The sequence below is a fragment of the Suncus etruscus genome, chromosome 9, assembly GCF_024139225.1.
Source record: "Suncus etruscus isolate mSunEtr1 chromosome 9, mSunEtr1.pri.cur, whole genome shotgun sequence".
In the NCBI taxonomy this organism is placed as follows: Eukaryota; Metazoa; Chordata; class Mammalia; order Eulipotyphla; family Soricidae; genus Suncus; species Suncus etruscus.
The window spans coordinates 102,643,630-102,661,143 of record NC_064856.1 but is presented as its reverse complement, the minus strand read 5'-3'; the positions used below and the strand labels follow the sequence as shown (position 1 = coordinate 102,661,143).

The 17,514-nt window shown below is 42.6% G+C and overlaps 1 protein-coding gene across 1 annotated transcript in view; it reads right to left on the bottom strand.

Moving 5' to 3' along the window:
• Nucleotides 1–5,189: 5,189 nt before the first annotated feature.
• Nucleotides 5,190–17,514, bottom strand: part of DTX4 (deltex E3 ubiquitin ligase 4) — a 43,682-nt gene continuing 31,357 nt past the window's right edge. The window contains exons 7-9 of the mRNA XM_049779643.1: nucleotides 16,683–16,844; nucleotides 11,638–11,727; nucleotides 5,190–5,862 (exon numbers count right to left, since the gene is read on the bottom strand). Of these exons, the coding sequence (XP_049635600.1) occupies nucleotides 5,629–5,862; nucleotides 11,638–11,727; nucleotides 16,683–16,844 (486 nt within the window). The 3' untranslated portion in view covers nucleotides 5,190–5,628. The remainder of the gene's footprint in view (nucleotides 5,863–11,637; nucleotides 11,728–16,682; nucleotides 16,845–17,514) is intronic.

Here is a 17,514-nt window from a genome sequence, read left to right as displayed (position 1 = left end):
AACTCTTGGGTTTCTTGAGGCATCTAGGTCAGAGCTACAAAGAAAAAGTTGGGGGTTGGGATGAGAGAGCAATTGTGACTTTTTCAGGAAAAAAAATCATCCCGGGAACTGGAACTTGATTGGGAGAGTCATTTTATATGTGTGGCATTAATTACAATCTTCTGGATTTGTGTGCATAGAAGAGGGGAGGGGAAAAGCTGACATTGTGTTTGAAGACTTCGCTTTTCATCTGAGGAGGGTTATGGTCTTCACTTCACATGCTATAAAAATGTCTGGATTTAAATATTACTCTCCCTGTATTTTGCTTTTTGGGGGTGTGCATGTGTTTAATAATCCTGGAGGCTGAGGTACCCCCAGAAGTCACAGAAAGTCCTTTAGCTATTTCTTTCATTAGTGAAGCCTTTGTTTTTTGAGGGCTGTGTCGCTTCCTTGAATTATCTCCACCACATCATCTGAAACAAATATTACCTTCCCCAAGTTCAATTTCCCCAACTTTTCTAAACATTTACTACTTCACTTAAGCAGTAATTAACTTAGACTTTGAATAAATGTTGGACCATTCTCTGAGAATATTTTAACTTAACAACTTATTTTATATCAAGGAAGAAGAGATGATTTGGAAATGGTAGTATGTGAAGAATAGGTCAAATTAGCCAAGATTCTAATGCTCAGGGAAAATTGGAATGATTACAGATCAACACCTTGTTTCTTCCTCTTAAATCATTCCAGATATAACAAGGAATAAGTGGCTGGCTTGAAGAATTAAGTTAAGGAGTAGAGTAATAACTCTTTTCTCTTCCATAAGCTTTACTTTACCATTAATCAACACACACACACACACACACATTCTACATTCCAACAGGAACTCTGTATTTTTCTAGGGGTGGAAGGCATGAAAAAAAAAGTCCAAGAATGCCCACACCTCAGTATGACTTCCTCCCTAAGACCTAAACTGAGTAGAAAACTCCAATTATATATTCTGCCTTAACTTCCCTTCCCTTCACCAGGAAGAGACTTGACATGATTAAAGTCATGTTTTAAAATGAAATGCAAAAGAAATCCAGACCATTGTGACATTATATTTTAAGGCTTGGTCTGACCTCCCTGGGGCCCCTTGCAGGATGCTAGATTGTCATTTCATATTTGAGGCTTTTTTTCTATGTTAATGCTGATCTAGACTCCTTATAAATCTTAAGATTGAATAATCTATTAGTGCTTTTTTTTTTTGTTTTGTTTTTTGGGCCACACCCTGTGACGCTCAGGGGTTACTCCTGGCTATGCGCTCAGAAGTTGCTCCTGGCTTCTTGGGGGACCATATGGGACACCGGGGGATCGAACCGCGGTCCGTCCTAGGCTAGCGCAGGCAAGGCAGGTACCTTACCTCCAGCGCCACCGCCCGGCCCCCTATTAGTGCTTTTTAAAGCTACACATTTCTGCATCAAAGCCAATATCTCTACTAAGCTTTTGGGAAGGGTTATTTATGTCTCCTCTGTAAAATTCACAATCAAGAACATAAACTTAGACTCACTATAGTTTTTTCTCATGAGGATCTTCAAGTGTTTCAGCCTGCAGAAAAATGCAAAAGAAGAAACTTATGCACCACTCCTTGTGAAGCAGAACAGAGCTTGGCTCTCCTGGCTCCCCAAATAGGAACACTGATGTCTACAACCTTCTCTCTAAAGGCTCCTGAGTCTGACATAAAATATAGCAAAAACCTCCAGACTAATATAAGTTCTCTATCTAGCTTCTACTTCTATTAACAAAAGTATTCTTAACTGTACATATAAATGAATGTTCATTCATAGGAAATCAGCCAGTGGGAGTTTGGGTTTTATATTTATCAAGTCATTGCACAGGGTAAGAAAATCCATTGAGAAAGTTCTTGTTTTCTGTACACTGAGCGCTGGCTTCCTGACTGCTGAACTCAGGGCCAGGTCTGTGGACATTAGTCTGGCTTCCCACAGCCAAATTCTATCAAAAATAGAGCCTGATAACCGGGGGCTGTCTGAATTTCCTTTGATCAAGAACAGCTGGCAAACTCTTGAAACATCTGTTCTGCTGTAGCCAAATGAAAGAAACGAGCTGAAAATAACATCTGCAAGTTTCGAGTCCTTTCCTCAACCGTTCACAGACTTATTTCCTGCCTTGTGGTCCTTTCTATAAAGGAACTTGAAATCAACTTACGTCCCTTGTTCAATGTGTAGGAGAAAAGATGTGGAGCAAATAGAGAGAAGAGATATTCCCTCTCCTGACAGTGGAAGGCTGTGTGATACTCACAGACTCTGGGGTGTCTCCCAGAGGTGCCTAAAAAGCAGCCAGAACACATTGATTGACCCGTGGTTGTTCATTTGCCATTTATTGTTCTGCACATACACCTTATGAGCACCAGGTGGCGATGTCCTCTTACAGAGCAACACCAGGGACTTTGAACACACAGGTCACACACAGAACAAGTGATAGGACAGCAATGTGTGCCTCTCCCAGGACACCCCACCTCCCTCTCAAATACCAGTGACCACAGACAAGGAAAGGGGACAGGGCCCTTTCTTGCACAACACAATGTTGTTTCCCCCCTCTCGTGCACAGAACACTGCAATGCCGGGACAAGTACTTTTGACCAAGTATAAAAGCCACAGAAAAGTACAAGTTTTACCAAAAAGCAATGAGGGGTAATAGGTGGGGAGGAAAATGAACACACAAATAAAGGTGCACACAACCACATATACACAGTTAATCTTCTGAGGGATGAGCATATGCCAAAGTTTGTCTCCCCTGCTCCCTACCCAGGAGACTTAGGCATAGAGTAGGCTGCTGGTGCTAAGACAATGAACAGGAGGAAAGACATGGGGTTCCCTGAACGAACCAGGGAACAGAGCAGGGCTCCAGACATGAAAAAATATTGTGTGTCCGAGTGAGGGATACACAGGGTCTCTGTTGGCAGGTTCTTACTGAACCTGAGATTGTACCTTTCCCAGGTTGGCACAAGGAAAAGGGGCCGAGGAAATGCCCCCCTCCTTGGCTGGCACAGTGTTAGAAATGAAATTCAAGATCCCTTCTGCCCAATCTCCCAAGATGAGCAGATGAAGGATCCTGGTGACCCTGCTGAGCATACTCAGAAAGGAAGAGAAGGGGAGACTACAAACAAAATTTACACTCCAGGAAGAAAGGCTTGGAGCTCTGAAGCTCTCAAGTGGTATTGCCCTGGTATAGGGTCTGCCTAATGCCTTCTCTGGGTCTTCTTCCTTCTGCTTTGTGCCACCTGCCACCCCACCCTTACTTCTTTCTGCCTGACACAGGAAAACTGGGCTCTCTCTCTCTGTTGCCCGTTGCCACAGTTTAACTGTCTCTGCCCACCTCCTGCTGCCCACTGACCTCATTCCCTCATCTCTGTGGGTTTGGGAGCCCAGAAGACCATTGAAGAGACTTTTCAGTGCTGTCTGGTAAAATGGAGGTCTGGCAAACAGCATGGGTGTGATCATAAATGCTACAGCCAATACTCTCTTCCACAGAATGCAGATAATTCCTCCCTGCTTGTAGAGCAGTGAATGTAGGTCTAACTTTTTGGTCTTCTGGTGAGGTCAAAGGGTGCCAACTGATAGAGAAAACACTGAAATTATGGTAGGAGCAGTGATCCCTCCATCAGAGCTCTACTGCTTCGAGCCACATGAAAAGCTAGGAGAAACTTGGTAGACTACCCCCAGAAAATGAAGGACACTCAAGGGAGTCAACTACCCAGCCTGATAGCAAAGTGACAGCATGTTGAATACCAAGTAGCCCCAGAGCCAGCTGTCTGGAAAACACTTCTTCCAGTTCTATCATAAGTACCATGTTTTAAGATTCTTTTGTTTCTTTTTTTTTTTTTTTTCTTGCAGTGTCAGGAATGGAATCCAGGTCCTCACACATACAAGGTGACTCTTCTACCATTGAGCCACCCCTAACCCCTTGTTTCTATGTTTCTACCATCATCAAAAATCGTCCAAATAGTATGAAATATATATGCATATATATGTCAAAGCCCCCAAACATGAGGTATATAAATTTGAAATAGGATCAGAGGAACTTCCCCAAATACATAGTTCAAAGAACTCACTTTCAAAGGGGGAGTTGAGTTTCCCTTTCTTGATCTCCCTTCTCTCATCCCTGAACCCCAATTCTTGGGAGTAAAAGGCAAGAAGAATGTTGGGGAGGGGGAAACACAGGGTCTGAGGACCCAGGTCAGAGGCAGGTTGGACTGGACTATGACGGGGTCTCGGTCCGATTAGCAAGAGTCTAGAGAGACCCCCTCCATGCTCAGGGGGAAATCTAGAAAAGGTGAGAGACATAAAATGTCCAGCACTACCTTTGGACTCTGATTAGGTCTCAAACCTCCATGGAGAAGACACATTAAAATCTCCCGAGAACCAAGACTGGATGGAGTTGGCTCTGATGCAGTCCAGAAAAGGGGTCAGGTTAGTCCTCATTTTTCTTTTTCATCTCCCCAAGAAACAGCTTCATCTCTCCATGATGGCATCTATTTACCCTAGAAGGAGCTGGAATACAAGGAGCATATCCAAGGGAACACAGCCCAGTGGTTGGGTCCCCATCAAAACTGAGCTTTGACATCTTGCAAGAAAGTGCAGGGAAGTGATAGGACTGTCCCCCATGAGCGTACACCCACATACACACATGCACACAAACGCACACATATATATGCACATACAAAGATGGCACAGAGCCCAGGTGAGCTCCACTCCCAGTGACTTGATGGAACTCAGGGAATTCTGCCAGCCAGTTGGGGACAACATATCAGGAAGAAGGCTATGGGCTCCTCTCCCTAAGGAAGGTTTCAATAGATACTAAATGGGGGTGGGGGCAAGTTCTAGAATGATATGAGAGGGACTGGACACATCCTGGAATGTCCTGCTCCTCTCTCCCCCAGCAGGAGGAACCTTCAAGTCCACCTATGTGCATAAGAGACCCACATGCCTCTTTGGACAGGTCAAAGGTGTGAGGAGAAAGAGGAAAGAACCCAATGAACTAAGGACTATTATGTGGGTTCAAGGTACTCCTAAAAACCTTAACCTCACTCACCTCTCACCCAGAAAGGCCTCCTCATTGGACCGGGAAGCATGAATGATATCTGGTGTCACAGCAATTTAGCGGTTCACCCCTTTGCCCCCAACCCACCCCTAAACCTTGCACAGTGAGGGCTCCTCACCTCCAGTGGAGGAGGAAAGAAAACAGAAACTCTGCTCTCAAAGCAGAGTGGAAGCAGCAAGAAGCCAGCAGAGGCCATGAGCCTCGAGCTTCCCAAGGCTGGGTATAGAGTGCCCATGCACTATTCATACCCTAAGTGTGCTGACTGTGTCCCCGACTTGAGGGAGGTAGGGAGGGGGCTCTCACCTACCCAGCACCGAAAACTCCATAGGAACACATTGAGGGTGGCCCTCATCCCAGGATCTCGTGTGCCCTTCACAATTGGATGAGGTTGATGAATGAAGCCAGCCAATTCAACCCTCACAGGTGGTGGGGAACAGGGCAGGAGGGGAGAAGAGGGACTTGGGAAGCATGGCCCCCACTTCCAGTTGAACTTCTCCCATGTCCTGTCAAGTGGTCCCCACAGTCCCTCCCACCCCAGCTTCCTCCAGCTCAGTCTTTCTCCTGGCCCATGCTGTCCTCAGAAATGCCCTGGGCAGCCAGCTCGGCCAGCACATTGTCCAGGTAATTGGCATCCGGGTAGCCATGGCCGGTGAGATTAGACCCAAACTCTGTCTTGTGATGGACTTCATTCCAGATGACAGTATCGGATTCACCGGTAGTGCTGGAGGTACCGATGGCAAAGATGAGGCGACGGTCCCAGGCTACCAGGAGGAGTTTCAGGACCTACAAGAAGTGAGAACACAGAAGCAGACACTAGTGTAAATTATGCAGGGTTCCTCAAAGGTTTGAAAACCCACCCCAGTGCTCAGTCCTTTCTGAATCAGGAGGCCTAGAACATCTCAGAGAATGAAATAGAGATTTAATGTGCAGGTAAAGGACCTACAAGGTGAAACTGGTTCTGTTAGCAACTGCACAACCCAGTCTCATCATTTCTCCAGGACTTCATTTCCTTATATCTAACATACCAATGAATACTGAGGGATGGCGGGGATAAGGAGTGAGAAATAGTTCAAACATTTAAGTGCTTTTCTAGCATCCTGGTTCAAATCCCAGCACTGCATATGGTCCACTGAGTATTTCCAAGAGGGACCCCAAAAAACAGAGGCAGAGTAAACCTTGAGACCATTGGGCATGGCCCCAAACCAACAAAATAAAATCAAATAGAGGCCAAGGAAATAGTACAGTGGGAAGGATACTTGCCTTGCCCATGGTAGACCTAGGTTTATCCCCAGCATCCCGTATGTTCCTCCAAGCTTACCAGGAGTAATTCCTGAGAGCAGATCCAAGAGTAACCATGGGCAGTGCTGGGTGTGGCCCCATAACAATAACAACAAATTAGTATTATCTACTTCTAATAGTGAAAAATTTAGAGGTCCTGTAGGTAAAATTATTAAAATTATATTAGAGAGAGAATACAGAGTTATCAGGTACAACCACAGACAATAGCTACCAGCATAAAACCTGTGATTTTTTAAAGACAGGTTCTGATATACTCTTAACAGAACAGTGAGGTGAGGTTGCAAAAAGGAATAGGAATAGAGATGGTGTTGTGGGACTATCAACAGCCAGGCACTGGAATGATGACATAGATTGCAAATATAGAAAGAAGATGAAAACTGGGGTAAACCTAATAACTTCAATAAAAACTACTATGGGGCCGGGAAGGTGGCGCTAGAGATAAGGTGTCTGCCTTGTAAGCGCTAGCCAAGGAACGGACCACGGTTCGATCCCCCGGCGTCCCATATGGTCCCCCCAAGCCAGGGGCAATTTCTGAGCACTAGCCAGGAGTAATCCCTGAGCATTAAATGGGTGTGGCCCAAAAACAAAAACAAAAAAACTACTTCAAGGAGCCAGAGCAGTGGCACAGAGGTAGGGTGTTTGTCTTGCATGTGGCTGACCTAGGATGGATCACGGTTTGATCCCTGGGCATCCCAGATGGTCCCTCAAGCCAGGAGAAATTTCAGAGCACAGAGTCCAAAAGTAACCTCTGAGCATCACCGGGCATGACCCAAAAACAAACAAACAAACAAACAAACAACACTGCAAGATTAAATTTTGAAGAATTAACAAAGTAATACTAAAACCAAGATCTAGGAACTGAAGACATGTTTCTTGAAGTTCTCTGAGTTCCTGGTTCTACTCAATATCACCAGGTGCAAAGATTAATAGTATCTGTAATGACAAGTGGAGGATGATAGAAGCACTATGACCTCCTTCAAGACCATTTCGAATTTATTTGCTCCTCTGGCCTTTAGAACCACACTTTGAGGTTCTAACTTGGAGTCTGGCTAAGGCAATTATTGTCCTGGCTTTATAGATGAGGCCCAGAAAGGGTCAGGACTTACACAACCAGCTTGCTCTTTGAGTTGTAGAGCCAAATTGATGCCCGTACATCATCACAATTTAGTCTAAATATAAAGCATGAGTCTCCCTGAAAACAATGCTCTGGGTTCAAATCTAGTGACTAAAGAATTGTTTGGGCTGAGCACTGGCAATCACTATAGCAAGAGTAATTATAATGGTTGACATTAGAAATATGAGCTGCCATTTCTTGGGTGTTGCCTAGCTAAATGCCAAGCTATGGGTTTTGGTTACAGCAATCAGAATAGGTGTTCTTGGGACTGGAGTGATGGTACAGAGGTAGGGCATTTGTTTTGTACAATACTGACCTGGGACTGACCTGAGTTCTTTCCTATACAGTCCCCTGAGCCTTGCAGGAGTAATTTCTGAGCACAGAGCTAGGAGTATCCCCTGAGTGCCACTTGATGTGGCCCCAAAACCAAAAAAAATGGGGGTGAATAAGAGCTCTTAGGGCCAGAGAGAGAACTCAAAGGGCTCTTAGAACACAGACTGTGCATGCAAGAGTCCTAGATTCAATCCCCAACACTGAGTGGTCTCCCAAGCATTGTCAGAAGCCAAACCAGGAGTATTCGCTGAGCATTATCAGGTTTGGGTTTAACACAAAAATGAACAAAAAAGGACTGAAGAGACAGAAACTCAAGGAGCAAAAGCCTGACCTAGTTACACAGCTAATGGTTGGGCAAAAGGACTGACTTTACAGCCCATGGGCTTCACTACTCTAGACTCTTGGATGAGGATCTGTATAGATTTTATGGAGGTAATTTTATTTATGCTTCTGAGCTGAGCCTGAGAGGTAAGAGAGGAGGGAAGGAGGCAGAGACATCTAGTGAAGAGCTGGGCTTGCACTCAGCTCCAGATATTATGTCTACAAACTTATGCTCTGTGCCAGGGTTTGAGAGCAGCAAATGTGAAAAGAAGGAATGAGTGAGAAGAGAAAGCTCAGATGCACACAACTGGAAGACTGTGATGTGTGAAGGAGGAAGGAAAACTCACCAAAAAATTATTTTAGTAAACTTTTCATTTTAACTTCTTTTTTTTGAAAAACAAAGGAGCTTAAAACTAGAAACTGCATCAAGATCATCAACAGGGGACAGTAACACAATGAAAACATTAACTAAATTGGCAATGGCAAAATCAGGAAAAGATTCCAGTGGAGGGAGGGTGCAGAGGGGACACAGGGTGGGAGCCAAAGAAATAGACTATGGGTGGGTGTGTGAGTTCAGAGAGAAAATCCAAGAGATAAATGGCCCCAATTTGTGTCCCAGAGATTCTGGATCTCAACCAGAATCTAACAGAATTAGCCTGGAGTTGTTAAAGGAAGAGGGAGGTTTTTGGAAGAGGAACAATTCTTGAACAGAAGATTTCAATTTTAATAGCAGTTTTTGATAAGGGAAAGAGTAAAAGATATTAACACTATGGATCCAGGGCATCAGCAGACCAAAAAAAGCTGTCTACCTGTTTGGGGCAACAGGCATTACTATTAGGATGACATAATCTGGACACATGGAACTTCTTCATGGGGTTGATTTTCTCATTGTTCCCATCTTGCTTTCTGCCCAGTAAGAGAATGGACCTATTCATATGCCTTTGCCAGAGGCCTCCCTGTAGACAGATTTCTAACCCATTCTTGACAATGGCTCTTCCAAATCTGGCTAAGGTCTGTGACATGTAACTGTTAGGGACAAATTACTAGAAGCAACTCTCAAAGGCAGAAACCTACTTCTCTCTGTGTCCTCTCTCTCCCTACCAGGGGGAAGGCAGAGAGCAGATCCCCAAAGGCAAAGACACGTGAAACAGACTGAACTTGACCACATCGACAGCAACCAAGCCACAGACATGCACAAATAGAATGCTGAAAAAAGACACGCCCAAGCCAGCTGCAGAGACAGAAATTGCTCGGCAGCATGACCTAGAGAAAAGAAGGGGAAATAATTGAAAGCAGCTCTTGTCCAATAGTTTGTCAGCACTGCCACAATAAAGGGTAGGGCATTCCCCTTAGGTCTCTGGTTCTTATACCTTTGGAGATCGAGGAAAGTTTGTAAATCCAGTGAGTGTCTGACCTACATATCAAAAAATATGCCCTTAAAGTGTGTAGTACAGAGGATAAGGATCTTGCCATTTATGTGGCTGGTTCAAGCTAGATTGCAAGCACCATTTATAGTCTCCTGAATGACTCCAGAAGTTCAGCTTAGTGCTATTTTGTTTAAACTTTACACTGTAGAAGGAAGATATGCTTCCTTCTGAGCACAGAGACAGAAGGAAGCCTTGAGCACTGCCAAGTGTGACCCCAACACCCCCCAAATAAAAGTATAGTGTAATTTTAGAATTCTTAGACACATTACTGGGGTAGAATAATGAGGAATCCAAGCATCTTTCCTTCTTTGCCATTTTTGGGAGCAATCAAAGAATATATAAGAAAAGAAAAAGAAAGAAAAAGAAAGAAAGAAAGAAAGAAAAAAAGAAAGAAAAGAGAAAGAAGAAAGAAAGAAAAAAGAAAGAAAGAAAGAAAGAAAGAAAGAAAGAAAGAAGGAAGGAAGGAAGGAAGGAAGGAAGGAAGGAAGGAGGAAGGAAGGAAGGAAGGAAGGAAGGAAGGAAGGAAGGAAGGAAGGAAGTAGGGACGGAAGGAATGAGTGAACGAATGACGGTAGGAAGTAAGGTATGAAGGATGGAGGTAAGGAGGGAGGGAGGGGGGAGGGAAGGGAGGGAGGGAGGGAGGGAGGGAGGAAGGAAGGGAGGGGGGAGGGAGGGAGGGGGAGGGAGAGAGAGAGAGAAAGAAAGAAAGAAGAGAAAGAAAGAGAAAGAAAAGAAAGAAAGAAAGAAAGAAAGAAAGAAAGAAAGAAAGAAAGAAAGAAAGAAAGAAAGAAAGAAAGAAAGAAAGAAAGAAAGAAAGAAAGAAAGAAAGAAAGAAAGAAAGAAAGAAAGAAAGAAGGAAGGAAGGAAGGAAGGAAGGAAGGAAGGAAGGAAGGAAGGAAGGAAGGAAGGAAGGAAGGAAGGAAGGAAGAAGGAAGGAAGGAAGAAGGAAAGAAAGAAAGAAGGAAAGGAAGAAAGAAAGAAAGAAAGAAAGAAGAAAGAAAGAAAAGGGGAAGTAAGAAATAAAGATAGAAAAGGAAGAAAGAAAGAAAGAAAGAATAAAGAAAGAAAGAAGAAAAAGAAAGAAAGAAAGAGGAAGGAAGGAAGAAGGAAGGAAGGAAGGAAGGAAGGAAGGAAGGAAGGAAGGAAGGAAGGAAGGAAGGAAGGAAGGAAGGAAGGAAGGAAGGAAGGAAGGAAGGAAGGAAGGAAGAAGAAAGAGAGAGAAAGAGAGGAAGAAAGAAAGAGAGAAGAAAAAAGAAAGAAAGAGAAAGAAAAAGAGGAAGGAAGGAAAGAAGGAAGAAATTTCACAAATGAAAATCGCTGCTGCAGATCAGAGCTTCTCAGGGTTGAAGCACTCAGGAACTTGTTCATATGAAGCTGTTGCTAAAGATTCCACATTTATATCAAACTCCTCAGTGCGGGTCCTGGTGCTGGTCCCAGAACCCGCTGCTGAGTAGCCAAGTCCTTGAGGAAAAATGCTAATAGAGATGAATCATTGCCAGTAATTTCCTGGACAGGAAAAAGCCAAAAGCCCTTGCTCCTATAACCCTACATAGAAAAAAAATAATAGATTCATATCTACCCTTGTATATAATTGCCTCAAATGTGACCCTATTACATGCTTGTCTAGAATTAGGAGACCGAGTTTTCTTTCTTTGTTATTTTTTTATTTAAACTAAGCATTTTTATATAGAAGGATCACATCCAGCAGAGGGTTACTCCTGGCTCTGTTCTCAAGAGTCATTCCTGGCAGTGTCTGAGGAACCATAAGGGATGCCAGGGGTCAAACCTGTGTTGGACATGTACAAGGCAAATGCCCTACCCATTATTCTATTGCTCCAGCCCCCTGTTTTTTTGTTTTTGTTTTTTTGTTTTGTTTTGTTTTGTTTCATTTTTCAGGTACAGGTTTGGTACATGAGGGATACTTAAGGTTTGAACTTGCAAGGTTGGGGCTCGAAGCCACTGCACTATACTCTACATGCCAACTCTATGCATTAAGAAAAGTAAAACTTGAATCCCTGCCACAGAGCCCAATGCCAGAACCCTATCAGAAACCTTTGGTCTTACTTTTCTCCCTTTCTCACTGTCCGGAAGGTAACAGTGTCGAGGGAAGCCACGGGCGCTGAAACTCTTGCCAGGGTTTGGATGTTCTGGACCCTGAAAGCAGAAAGAAAGAGGGGGAAAAGCATTTTTCAAAAATGTTCTGATTAAGTTGAGAAGATGTTACATAGACAGTGACGAACGTGAACCAAGAAGACAAGAATAATGATCGCAAAGTCTGCGCAAGAAATAATCCAAAAGGAGCAAAGTGATAAATCAATAAACAAACACAAGTTGTGATCCACAGAGTCGCCGTGGGAGCCTGACTCCTAATGGTGAAATGGCGAGGATGTGGGAGTCTCATTTGGTGGTAAAATTACAAATTAAAGTGACTGCAGTCGCTGGTGTCTTATAGGAACTCAATGTTTATGCTTGTCATCATCATTGTCATCATTGTCACTATGATCACCAATCTCATCATTGTCATTCTCATATAGTCTCAGGTAGTCACCTTTGTCATTGTCACCACCACCTACTATCATCACCTTCATCATCATGGTCCATTGTCAGCTATTCTGACTCCTTTGTTTTTCAAAAGAAACAAAGTGTAGTCCAGGGAAGGTAAATAACTTCCAGAATATTATTTACTTTGCCAAAACTTATACCCCGGCTACCTGAGGTACACTCAGGACTTTTATAACCTCAAAAATGTTCAAAAGAGCCAAAACTGCTTCTGAGCCTTATTCTCCAATGTCTTCCTGAAGGTTTTGTATGTTTGTTTTCTTTTTATTTCACAATATAGATTGGAAAATTCAGCACTAAAACCTTTCTCGACAACATTTAAATTGTGACCATCCAAAGCCCTTATTTTCTGAATTGGGAAAAAATTAGCCAATGCACCAAATTATAGATGCTCAGTAGTCAGTCCATGTAGATATTAAGAAATCATCACGATACATTCGGTTAACCCTAATCCCTTCTCATCATTACAAAATGTTCTTTCTTTGATGTGTTTTGGTGGATCTCATTTATTCTCTGTGCCTCTGGGGTACTTTAATAATTTCATGGAACACCTGTTTCTCCTTGTTTTATTTACTTTAATTAGTCAACTTATTTATTTTTCTCCTTTTCTTCTCTTCTGCTGGTGCTGTGATGACAGGGGTTACATCCTCTTAGTGTGTTGAATTTGCACACTCCATAGTGGCACCAGGAATTCAAGATTGCAGCACTGCCAAGAACATGCCCTTGTGTGGGAGGTGCTAGACAGCCTTCAAAAGTGGTTTTGCAAGGCCAGTCCTCTGCCTCTGAGCCATTCTTGGACCATAAATGAGAATTTTTAAGATATATTCTCTTAGCATCTTTCCAATACTGTATTAACAAAATAGTTGGCTCATCATACCCCTTGATTTATTTTATATCTGAATGTTGGCACTTTTGAACTCTTTTCATCTATCCACCACCTACAGCCCTACTCTGGTCTCTGACAGCCATCAACCTGGATTTTCTTCATCAATGAGTTTGCTTTTACATTTGGTTTATATTCCAGATAGATTTGAAATAATATGACTTTTTTACTTTCATTGATTCCCCCTAGCATAATGCTTTCAAAGTCTATTCATATCATCACATGTGGCAAGACTTCATTTATTAAGTCTGAATAATATTTCAACAGAATGTTCTAATATATACATACAATTTTCTTAATTTATTGTCAAACATTTAGGTTGCTTCCATTTCTTAGCTCTTATGAGTAATGCAGTAATGAACATGTGGTAGGTTAATATTTCTATTGGTTAAGCAGTCTAAGACCAGGGGGTGAGGGAAAAAAATGAGGAATTTAACCAAAAACGTGGCTTCCTAAATCCAGGTCCAGAGGATTAACAGGCTCCTTCAAGAAGTTCATAAAAGTGAAATTATTGGGGCCAGCATGATAGCACAGCAGAAGGACGTTTGCCTTTCATAAGGACGACCCAATTAATACAAATCCAGGTTTGATCCTTGGCATCCCATATGGTCCCCCAAACCTGTCAGGAGCGGTTCTGAGCACATAACCCTTGAGCACAGTTGGGTGTGGCTCAAAAACAAAAATAATTAAAAAAAAGATAGCAATTATTTTCTTCCAGTAACAATGAACACCATACACACAAAAGAGAGAGAAATGCACGCACACACATACATTTACCTCTAATTTCAGAGGATCTTAATTCTTTTCTAAATGAAGCCAATATAATTCTATGCAACCCTTGGCACCTGTTCTCACATAAATGATTATAATGCATCCTGGCTAAATATACAAATGAATAAATTCATGCATGCATGCCTACATGTAGGAATGAATGATAAGATGTTAAAGTTTCAAGAAACACAATTTTTTTCACTTATTTCCCCAATGATTTCAAGGTATGTGATTTATTTTGAAGGAGCTGAATTGCAGACCCTCTGGTTATGTAACAATCTGGCAAGTTAAACAGCAGGATCAGGCAAAGAGGTCTCAGAGAAGACCAAGAGGATTGAACTGTCAGAGATAACAAAGTCTTCTTGGAGACATGGGGCTTCACAGCTCTGAAATCCAGAGTCCCAGGAAACTGCTCCACATTTACAACAAACATTCCCTAGGCTTTGGCCCTTTCTAAACCTGCAAGAGAAGCCAACTCTGATCACAGTTCTGTCTGCTCCTCTCCTGCCTGAATCTGGCTGTGTTCCAGCAAAGCTTTGCACTCCCAGCACGCTGCTAAGTGGGCCAGTCACGACTCTGGCGGCCTGGCTCAGAGTCCCTCCCCAGGGACACAGCCTCTGCAGTGAAAGCAAAGCATCTTTCTTAACTCCCCACTGAACTGAAGCTCAAGCTTGCACAGGCAAAGAGACACTACATTAAGATTATGACCTTAGATCGAAGGTTCCAACTGGAACTCTTCTTTCCTTCTAAGCCCTTCTAAGTTCACTGTCTCTGCTCACCAACTATTATGCTGGTCCTCCAAATAAGAATACTCTCTCCTCCATTTCTTGGAGGCTACGAGTTAAGCATCCTGCAACAAGTCCTCTTGGACACACACACACACACACACACACACACACACACACACACACAGCTATACCAAAATCTTCCTCTGTATTTGACAAGTAGGAAACTCAAAATAATGAAGGTGGGCCAGTATGGAGCATATCTCTGTACTTAGGACAATATTCCCAGAAAAAATGATCTTATTACATCCCTATATACTAGTTTACAAGTGCACAGATAAACTATGCTCAAAAAAGGCATTTTTGTGAGAAAATAAAGGTTTGATGAGGAACTGGAAATTGGTTCATCAAACATTTTGTCTTTGGCTATGTTGCCTCCCTCCATTTTGATCTCCAGTTTACATCGTGTCCTGCTCTTGGTGATGTATATGAGTTTTCCATGTTTGTCTGGGAAGGTCCTAAAAGAAGAATGGTAATTTTTATTCTTTTTCTTTATTCACAGCTCTCAGACATGCCTGTTTCATTCATTTATTGTCACTGATGACCATTGGAAGTACCTCAGTCATTTCTTTTCCTTATAGTCTTTTTTCTTACCAGAATGGGGAAGCTTCTAGGGAGCCAATGTCATGTCTGTTTTGCTCATTAATATTTTCCTAGCACAGAGCATACACCTGACCCATAATCCAAAACACAAAGAAATTATGGAAGAAAAAATTCAAGGAAGAGGGATAGAGGAAGGAAGAAGGGTGGTTGAATGATATTTTATAAATAAATGAATTCAATTTACATGCCAAAACATTTAGAATAAACGCCAAGTGTGAAGGAAGGCACATATTTACACTGACTGTAGGGAATTGTCTTCAATGTGTTTCTTAGCACAAACTTTCAAAGAATCAGACGAGAAATGAATCAACCGCAAAAACTCAGCCAAGGAATTATCTCTCAAATGCAAATGCCACTTGACAAAGAAATTCCACTCCTAGAAAATCACTCCACAAATGTACCCTCACCCACTGCCCAGGTTATTCATTGTAGTATTATTGGTGGTGGCGAAAGATTGAACACAATCCACATGCCCATCAAAAGACAACTGCTGAATATAAATGATGTTCATTTATACAATGGATTATTACACAGACTTAAGGAAGTATGAGGAAGCACTCTCCATAGGAACATGAAAAGATTGACAGACTATATTGTTCTGCAGAGTGCAGAACAAAGTGTCACGCTTTGTGTAAAAGTGGGAGGGGTAGAGGCAGTCTTTGTTGCCTCAGCACAAAGAGTTCTGGCAAGTACATGAGAAAGGAAGAAAGACAGAGTGATGGTGGAGAGTGGGGGAAGGGGAGACTGGGCAGATGGGGAACCAGAGAAAGAAATTTTTCCCTGTGGAACATCACTTAGTTCAACTGTAGTAAGAAGAGAGCATGAACATTACATAAATGGCTGTCCTCAGTTCTGAGAACTGGAAGTGCAAAATAAAGGGGCAAAGTCCCTTGTCTGGAAAGAATTCACCAAGTGAATTCTTTGCTTGCACAGATTGATATGTGGATAGGAGCTAGCAGAATCCTACCTCAAGTCTCAGTCATGGCTGAACTTGGAGGATACTGAGATGAACCTTTGGACATTGAAGTTGATACTGTCGTGAGTTAGGACTTTGGGGATTTGGGGAATGGAATGAGAGCCTCTGACATGCAAAACAGGCATGGGATGGGCGAAAGCAATGCTATCAGTGGAAAGAAGATTATGAACCTTCAAAATGAATACTATTTTGGGTTCATCCTTAAGGCCTGGTATTTGAAGTGAGGTCTAAGGGGAGGTGATTCAAGAGGGAAAATTTCTGAATGGGAGAATTCTAGAAAGCTTTCCCATTCCTCTGCAAGGAGAAATCCAATAACTCAGAAGCTAATGCTTCCCAGACACTACATATGTCAAAAGCTTGACCTTGACTTTTTAATCCTCCAAAATGGGGAGAAATAGATTTTCTGTTCTATAAAAAAAAAACCTGCCCCATCATTGGTAGTTTGTTATGGACACCTGAACCGAGGAGAAAACATTTTACCTGCAGACACATGAACCTAAAGATGCAAGTCAAGAATGAAATGTAGGCACACCTGAATGCCAGGAGGAATGCTATAGATGATCCGGATTGTTTTGCAGTCAGGGTGGCCAGGCAGAGAGTGAGGGATGAGGTGGTACTCCATCTTCCCTGGGGGCTGGGTGCCTGTCTTCACCCCATAAATGGTCTTACAGGTAGGACACTGCAAACTCCCATCCTGAGGAGACAAGGCCAGAAGAGTCAGATTGGAAACCATTGTTGGTTATGATCTTCCCACCCAAGTCCAAAGGCAATCATGGTTTAAGGACCAGGAGGTCAGAAAAGCATCCTAATAAGGAACTGACCTCAGGTCCTCTTCTAGTCTTTCTTGGCCCTCTATGACATTTCTATACTCTACAATTTAACTACAGGAGCTAGATTTCATAAGCATCCTCCATGCTAAAAGATATTAGAGTCTCCCATCCTTGTAGAAACAACTCACAGGAAGAATATGTAGGGAATAATTTAACTACTATCAATCAGAGAAGCAAGAAAGAAGTACTCAAGTCCCTGGCTAGCATCACCTGAGGAGCTTATAAAACCTAAACATGGGATGAGAGAAATAACTCAAAAGACTGAGTGCAAAGCTTGCATCCAAGAAACCCTGAGTTTGACCATAGGTACCACAGGTCAGGTTTAGTATGACTGTGCCTTGCCATTGGCCTCTAACTCCAAAAAAGATGACTGGGTCCCACACAAGACCAATAACTCTCAATTGGTAGCAGCAGAAAGTGTTGATTACTGAAGTGGATTCTGAAGACAAAGTGGGAGAATTTGCTTATTGGCTGCCATATGTCTCTGGGCAAATCAATTCACTTCTTTGGATCTTAATTTCCTTCTAGAGCAGG